At 35.3% G+C, this 8,901-nt stretch overlaps 1 protein-coding gene across 1 annotated transcript; it reads left to right on the top strand.

Annotated features, from left to right (window-relative positions):
• Positions 1-5,805: 5,805 nt before the first annotated feature.
• Positions 5,806-7,326, top strand: LOC114291578 (uncharacterized). Its single transcript, XM_082890066.1, has 4 exons — positions 5,806-5,871; positions 5,983-6,219; positions 6,332-6,379; positions 7,294-7,326. The coding sequence occupies exons 1-4, from the start codon at positions 5,806-5,808 to the stop codon at positions 7,324-7,326; spliced, it is 384 nt and encodes a 127-aa protein (XP_082746192.1).
• Positions 7,327-8,901: the final 1,575 nt, after the last annotated feature.

Raw genomic sequence — 8,901 nt, 5'->3', positions numbered from 1 at the left:
AGCATATTTATTGAATATTCTGTACATTTTCATGAATTTTAGAACTGTATAAATAATTTATTTATGATTTTTATTACCTAAGGTATAACCTGAAAATTTCTGGACAGATTTAAGATCATCACTTCAATTATTTATTTGGATAAAAAAAATCAGTCAATGTACTGATCTAATTCGTCAAATATTGTAAATTAGTCATCCATGTATGGGTGTATTGTAGTTTATTTAATATTGTGCTAGTTGAATCTTATAGATTAAAAGTCCATGCATGTGTGTAATTATGATTTATTTCTTTTTTTTGGTATCTACATTATTATTTCATACCGTAGTTAAATAAATTGTTTATTTAAATTTGTACAATTGTTTATTATTGTGTGACATATGTAATATTTTATGTTGGAAATTTTAATGAGTTGGTATAACATTTTTAGTAATTAAGTGTTGAATTATTGTGAATATCTCAACAAGTAAAGAAACACGAAGTTTAACCAATGGTACATTAAAATTTAAAAGTGATGGGGTGAGCCCGGCTTAGAATCTTGCGCAAGTGAGTTGCGAACCCTAACATGGCATGGGAAGGTATTTCGGCTTTTATCGGTGTAGGCGATATAAGGTTGGTGGTGCGGGTGTCACAACATAGACCATTCCCTTGGGGCAGACCGTGATGTCACGACTCGGGTATGTAACTCTGGTACGTGGGCATCATTGGTAGTTACAGTAAGTAACATTTAAATATTTGACCAAGGGGGAGTCAAAATTGCCCATGGCCATTGCTTAGCGGTTGAGTGAAAATAGTGCTCCATGGGGAGTTACTTAAACTTATCTGATAAACTAAATCTATGAGAAATAAAAAAGAAAAATGGTCATTTTCCTTATGATGAAATACTGCCTTTGTTTGTCATTTTTATTTATTTACTATCTATTGTTATTATTTCAACTGATGGCATTCCTTTATGCTTACTAAATGTTACTTGTTAAACTGTTACTACACATTATTCATAATTTGTGAGTATTATTATCGGGGTGGGTATTTTCGGGTGGTCGTATCTTATTGAGCTCGTCGCTCACTGGCATTCCTGTTGCCCTGGCGTTTTATGACAGGTATCGAAGAAACCGAAGGAAACACCGAGGCCTTGCAAGGCGACACTCAGCCTTGGTTAGCTTGAAGAGTGCCCAAGTTCCATGAACCATTTCCTAAAAAATTCTAGTTTTTCTCTAAGTTTCTTTTTATATTTGTGTCATTTCGGTTATGTACTAAGACTAAGTTGTGATGTAAGAATTTTAAATTTTGGGTTGTTAATTAATGGTAATATTGGTGGCAGTATTGATTTTAAGTTTCTAAATCTTATTATGATGTCCTTAAATTTTGGGGCGTCACAGATTGACTATCACAATGTATGCATATAGCAGGCACCTGTTTAGGCCACATTGGAATATCTTCAAGGAAGTGGCGAAGCCATTCTGCTTCTTCTCCAGCTTTGTCTAATGCTATGAATTCTGATTCCATAGTAGACCTAGCAATGCAAGTCTGTTTGGAAAATTTCCAAGATACAGCCGCTCCCCCAAGAGTAAAGACATACCCACTGGTGGACTTTGAGTCTCTAGTATTCGATATCTAATTTGCATCACAGTATTCTTCAAGTACTGCTGGATATCTAGTATAATCAAGCCTAATGTTACGAGTAAATCGGAGATATCTTAGAACCCTTATAATAGTTTTCCAGTGTTCTACTCTCGGATTACTCGTATATCTACTTAATTTACTTACTGCATAAGCTATATCCGGGTGAGTGCAATTCATTAAGTATATTAAGCTTCCAATAATTTGGGCATACTCTAATTGAGAAATACTTTCTTGTACATTCTTAGAAAGAAAAAATTAACATCTACAGGTGTTTTAGCAAGATGATCACCATCTTTGCTAAATTTGTCAAGTATTTTCTCAATGTAATGAGATTGTGACAAAGCACATCCTTCTGATATTTTGGTAATTTTCATACCAAGAATTACATCAGCAATGCCCATGTCTTTTATGTCAAAATGTTTATTCAACATTTTCTTAGTAGTTTTAATCATGTCATTATTACTACCTATGATGAGCATATCATCTACATAAAGACATACAATGACATAACATTTGTCTATGTTTTTAATATAAACACATTTGTCACATTCATTAATTTTAAATTCATTTGACATCATTGCCTTGTCAAATTTCTCATGCCATTACTTTGGCGCTTGTTTTAAACCGCATAATGATTTAACCAATTTACACACTTTCTTTTCTTTTCCTGGAACAGAAAAACCTTCTGGTTGTTCCATGTAAATTTCTTCATTTAACTCACCATTTAAGAAAGCGATTTTTACATCCATTTGATGAATTTTTAAATTGTATAAAGATGCAATGGCAATTAACATTCTAATAGATGTTATTCTAGTAACCAGTGAGTATGTGTCAAAATAATCAAGACCTTCTTTTTGTCTAAAACCTTTAACCACGAGTCTTGCCTTGTATTTGTCAATTGATCCATCCGCTTTCATTTTTCTGTTGAAAATCCACTTGTACCCAAGAGGTTTACAACCTGGTGGCAAATCTACCAATTCCCAAGTGTGATTTTGCAAGATGGATTCAACTTCACTATTGACAGCTTCTTTCCATAAAGGAGCTTCAGGACTGGACATAGCCTCTTTTAAAAGTTAAAGGCTCATTTTCAAACAAATATGTTAGAAAATCTGGACCAAAAGATTTTGAGGTTCTAGCACGTTTACTACGCCTAAGTTCCTTTTCTTCATTTTGATCTAGCTCTTGCTCTTAATCATGTTCATGTTCTTGATCCTGACTAGTAATAGCATCATGAGATGTTTTATTACTACTAGTCTCTTGTCCAGTCTTATTTGGAAATACATGTTCAAAGAATGATGCATTCCAAGACTCAATAATAGTATTTACATGCATTTCGGTATGTTCTGATTTATGAATCAAAAACCGATATGCACTACTATTCTTAGCATAACCAATGAAAATGCAATCAATGGTCTTAGGACCTATCTTAGTCTTTTTAGGACTAGGAATAGCCACTTTAGCCAAACACCCCCACACTTTTAAGTATTTGTAGGATGGTACTCTACCATGCCACATTTCATAAGGTGTTTGATTCACTTTCTTTCGGGATACTTTATTTAAAATATAATTAGCAAAAAGTATTGCTTCCCTCCCACAAGTTCTGAGGTAATCCAGAACTTATTAATATGGCATTCATCATTTCTTTTAAAGTCCTATTTTTCCTTTCAGCAATTCCTTTTTGCTAAAGTGAGTAAGGAGCAGTGGTTTGATGAATTATTTCATGTTCTTTACAAAATTCACCAAAAGGTAATTCATATTCACCACCTCTATCACTTTCTAGTCTTTTGATTTTCTTATCAAGTTGATTCTCAACTTCATTCTCATATTGAATAAAAGTTTCCAAAGTTTTATCCTTGATTCGAATTAAATAAACAGAACTATATCTAGTATAGTCATCTATAAAAGTGATAAAATATTTTTTTCCACATCTGGTTTGAATTGATTTAAAATCACAAATGTTACTATGAATTAATTCAAGTGGTTCTGTACTTCTTTCAATTGAATGAAAAAGAGTTTTAGATAATTTTGCCTCAACACAAATTTCACATTTATGATTTGAATCAATGTCAAATTTAGATAAACATTCCATATTAATTAATCTACGTAAAGATCTATAATTAACATGTCCTAGTCTACCATGCCATAAATTTGAAGACTCAAGCAAGTAAGAAGAAGATGTCTTTTTATTAATAACTGAGGGTATAACGGTCATTACATTCATCTTGAAAAGGCCATCAGACATGTAACATTTTCCTACATACATCCCATTCTTAGTAAGTACAAATTTATCACTCTCAAACACTAGCCTAAACCCATTCTTACTCAACAAAGATCCGAAAACAAGATTCTTGCGAATGTCCGATACATGCAGCACATTGTTGAGAGTGAGTTCCTTTCCTGATGTCATCTTAAGTACAATCTTTCCTTGTCCTTCAACTTTGAAAGTTGAGGAGTTGCTCATAAAAAGTTGTTCACCATTGTCCACTGTAGAATAAGATATGAACATTTTTTTGTCGTCACAGATATCACTACAACAAAAATAGTCTTTAGAGACGAAAATTAATGACGAAATTTTTTTTTGTCATGAAATATGTATCTTTTAATGACGAAAATCATATTTCATCTCCAAATGTATCATTTTTAGAGACAAAAATAAAATTTCGTCACCAATCTAAATCATGATAAAAAAAATAGGTGATGAAATTATATTTCGTCATTATTTATATTTTTTTTGTCACCAAATATTTTCCCGCTAATATTTTCGGAGGGCGCCAAAATTAATAGACTTTTGGTGATGAAAAAATTTGTCACCAATTATAAAATTATTAATGACAAATATATTTTTGTCACCAATAATTTGGTGATATTTTAATATCATTTAGTGACAAAACTATTTTTGTGGCCAATATTTTTATCTTTGGTGAAGAAATAATTTTGTCACCAAAATATAATTTAGTCACTAAATATTTTAGGGGAAATAAAAATGTTTTGTTACAATCGGTTCCTCTTCTCAATCACACACAATCATTTCCCGGTTCAAACCTATCTCTCTCACACACACACACACACACACACAGACGTTATACTACACAGGGCCCTCACTGCCGCTGCTCACATTGGATCAACCCACCGCCGCTCTACCATTTCTGATAGCCCTCACCGCCGCCGCTGTTAGCCCCTCCTTTCCTCGCCGCCACTGCTGTGCCGATCGGAGAACACCGCTGTTAGCCTATCTCTTTCTCTCTCTCTCTCTCTCTCTCTTTCTCTCTCGATGCTTAAAGGTTGTGGGTGATTTTGGTTGTTGATTACTTTTTAATTTACTCAAAATGGAAATTTTATGAGTGTTTTGATCAATTCGATGTAAAAGAAAATAAAGTTTTGGTTGATTTTTTGTGTTAGTTTTGATTTGATCCGTTCTGGCATTAGGGTTTAGTTGGAATGTCATCAATTTTTTGCATATTTATTTACTTTAGAGGTTATCTCTACTAATATCTGAGGCTGTGGGTGATTTTGGTTGTTAATTACAATTTAATTTACAGGAAATTGGGGTTATGATTTTGGGTGCTTCGATGGATTTGACGGGATTGATCAGTGTAAAAGAAAATGAAAAATTGGTTTAATTATGTGTTAGTTTTGATTTTATCCCCCTTCTGGCATTAGGGTTTAATTGGAATGTACTTAGATTTTTGCAAATTTATTTACTTGAGATTTTGTTATATTGATGGGACTTTAGTTTTGATTTAATCGTTTATCTCTTTATTTAGAGTTTGTAAGTTTTAGAACTTTAGAGGATATGAATCATAAAATGAAAAGAATGTTGTTACGGATCTATAGTCCTGCCCTATATATTATAGGTTGTTTGTCGCACTCCATTTTTGACTTAAAATGATGTTCTTTTGCCCTAGAAGTCTCATCTCGGCAGACCTTGTGGTTAACTTTGCCTTCTCTCATCATATAACTCAAATCACCTTAGTTTGCATACATTCATACATACATACATGCCCTTGGTGGTTGCACTGTAGCTTCAAAAGTTTGATACTGATAGACATATCTCATGTCCCAGCTCTATAGGACTTGAATGGAAAATTTAATACCCAGAATAGAGGGAAAACAATGCAGCTGTTATGATCTGCTGTTCTATTCCAAGAATCAAAATGTTATGCTGTCATCTGTTGAGCAAAGTAATGACAGTTTTATGTTTGCTTTTGCGCAGGTACGACTATTCTGGGTATGGACAGTCTTCTGGGAAGGTGTGTGGCAATCGAAAACTTTTCTAGATGAAAGTGAATTGTTAAGTTATATAGTGTGCCCTGTAGTGATAGAAAGTGTCATCTATGGCACATAGCTTCCTTGTTTTGCAGCCAAGTGAGCATAATACATATGCATATATTGAAGCTGTGTATAAGTGTCTTGAGGAGAGCTATGGTGCTAAGCAGGAGAATATTATCCTTTACGGCCAATCTGTTGGCAGTGGCCCCACATTGGATCTTGTAGCTCGTCTTCCTCATTTGAGAGCTGTGGTTCTGCATAGTCCTATACTTTCAGGCTTAAGAGTCATGTATCCTGTGAAGCGTACATATTGGTTCGACATCTATAAGGTAACATTGATCTTCTTCAGATCATCTGTTTATCTATACTATTATTTTGATTGAAAGATTATGCATTTTTTTTTGGGTCTAATTAAATGGTGTTTGTGTTGACTGTGTGTAGAACATTGACAAAATCCCATATGTTAATTGTCCTGTGCTGATTATTCATGTAAGTATGCAATTTTCAACATTTTACCTTTTAGAATTACTTATGGTAATTGAAGAACCATTCTAATACAGTTTTTAGACAATTAAGCCATTGTATAAGCTACCATGAAACTCTTACCTTCTTTATCTGCCTTGCTTCTTTGTTTCTGTGTTTTTGTGGGTACATGTATATGATCATAACCATGGACTTGGATGACTAAGATCTTATGACTTGATGGCTATAGTTGAGAGTTTTCCATGGTATTTGTCACATCCTCTCTAAGATACTTAACTGGTTTTAGAGAGAGATCCTCAGAAGAAGACAAATCCAAACTATAACCATGACACATGATGGCCAAATTAGTTCTCAGTATTGTGACTCTTATTTAATTGCTGGTTTCTGAACTTCACCTTAGGTTAGGACACTTTTAAACTTCACTATTTCATCATAAAATGTTTGCACATTATAAATAGAACCTTGACTGTACTGTCATCTATTATCAGTTTCCATACTTGCTTTCACACCAGTAAATATTTTCTAGTTGTACTGGATGTGGCATTGATAATAAATACCTGGCAATGCTTTACAGTTAGCATTACTAGTGGTACACTGGATGTTCCTTGGTGTGTGGGAGGCAATATTTCTGTGGTGGGTTTCCTTTTAAGTTTGGGTTGTATCATATCTTCCAATGCAATGAGTACTTGTTAGTGGAGCTTCCTGTGGGGCAGTCTTTATACCCAGTCTAATAACCAAGAGTTGCATTCAATTAGTAGGTTTGAAGAGATTTTATTTTCCCATGATAAGTGGATTTTTTCCTTTAGCAGGAATCACTTATATAGTGCATACGTTTGATTTCTTATTGTAAGCTTTTTTTTTTTATATTGAGTTAAAGTTATTTGCTGTTTTTTTTTTTTTTTTTTGGTATGATGCTTCAGGTTGAATCCTCCAAATATTATTACAATAAGTAGGTTTACAATTCATTGATTTAAAAGTTCATATATAAGGTATATATGTTGAATTTACCCTCCTTTACTTTTATATTGTGTTTTCATGTTTCAGTATAATTTGAAAATCAAACCAAACATGAAATTTGAAAATCAAATTTGAACACCAGAGGTAAGTAGTGTTTTGTTCTTTCTAACACTTAAGCTTGAAAATATGCCATCGGGCTCCAAAATCGTGAAACAGCCATGAGAAGGCCCGGGAACACCTCGTGAGGGACCGATGTAAGTTGTGTAAACTCATGGAACTAGCACGGGACTCTTTGTTTGAAAACTATTTAGAAAAATGTACTTTTCCAACACTTAGGCTTGAAAATAGGCCATCGGGGGCCAAAATTGTGTAACAACCACAAGTTGGCCCGGGAAACACCTCAAACACCTCAGGAGGGACCAAAGTAAGTTGTGAAAACGTACAGAACTAGCACGGGACTCCTGATTCGAAAATTAAGTCAAAAAATACACTTTTTCACACTTAAACTTGAAAATAGGCCTTCGGGGGCCAAAATCGTGCAACAGCAACGAGACGGCCCGGGAAACACCTCAAACACCTTGGGATGGACAAATGTGAGTTGTGAAAACTTACGGAACTAGCACGGGACTCTCGGTTTGAAAGTTAAGTCCAAAAATGCACTTTTTCACACTTAAGCTTGAAAATAGGCTTTTGGGGGTTAAAATCATGCAACAGTCATGAGACAGACCGGGAAACACCTCAAACACCTTGGGGCGGACCAATGTGAGTTGTGGAAACTTATAGACCAAGCACGGGACTCTCGGTTTGAAAACTAAGTCCAAAAATGCATTTTTTAACACTTAAGCTTGAAAATAGGCCTTCGGAGGCCAAAATTGTGCAATAGCCACAAGATGGCCTGGGAAACACCTCAAACACCTCGGGACAGACCAATGTGAGTTGTGAAAACTTACAGAACTAGCACGGGACTCCCGGTTTGAAAACTAAGTCAAAAAATGCACTTTTCCACACTTAAGCTTGAAAATAGGCCTTCGGGGGCCAAAATCGTGCAACAGCCATGAGACGGCCCAGGGAACACCTCAAACACCTCGGGAGGGACCAATGTGAGTTATGGAAACTAACGAAACTAGCACGGGACTCTCGGTTTGAAAAGTAAGTCCAAAAATGCACTTTTTTACACTTACGCTTGAAAATAGGCCTTCGGGGGCCAAAATTGTCCAACAGCCACGAGACGGCCCGGGAAACACCTCAAACACCTCGGGATGGACCAATGTGGGTTGTGAAAACTTACGGAACTAGCACGGGACTCCCGGTTTGAAAACTAAGTCCAAAAATATACTTTTTCACACTTAAGCTTGAAAATAGACCTTCGGGGGCCCAAAATCGTGCAACAGCCACCAGATGACCCGGGGAACACCTCAAACACCTCGGGATGGACCAATGTGAGTTGTGAAAACTTACGGAACTAGCACGGGACTCCCGGCTTGAAAACTAAGTCCAAAAATGCACTTTTCCACACTTAAGCTTGAAAATAGGCTTTCGGGAGCCAAAATCGTGCAAAAGCCACGAGATGG

This window comes from Camellia sinensis, chromosome 10 (genome assembly GCF_055761805.1).
Source record: "Camellia sinensis isolate YWXY chromosome 10, ASM5576180v1, whole genome shotgun sequence".
Taxonomy (NCBI): Eukaryota; Viridiplantae; Streptophyta; class Magnoliopsida; order Ericales; family Theaceae; genus Camellia; species Camellia sinensis.
Note: the sequence above shows the minus strand (reverse complement) of the source record. Positions and strands in the feature narration are given on the sequence as shown.

What these genes read in the sequence shown, in the direction of transcription:
- LOC114291578 (XM_082890066.1), top strand. Translation starts at nt 5,806, where the DNA reads ATGACAGTTTTATGTTTGCTTTTGCGCAGGTACGACTATTCTGGGTAT. An exon ending in ATGGACAGTCTTCTGGGAAG is followed by an intron (nt 5,872 to 5,982) that starts GTGTGTGGCAAT and finishes CTTGTTTTGCAG; the next exon opens with CCAAGTGAGCATAATACATA. An exon ending in GTCCTGTGCTGATTATTCAT is followed by an intron (nt 6,380 to 7,293) that starts GTAAGTATGCAA and finishes ATGATGCTTCAG; the next exon opens with GTTGAATCCTCCAAATATTA.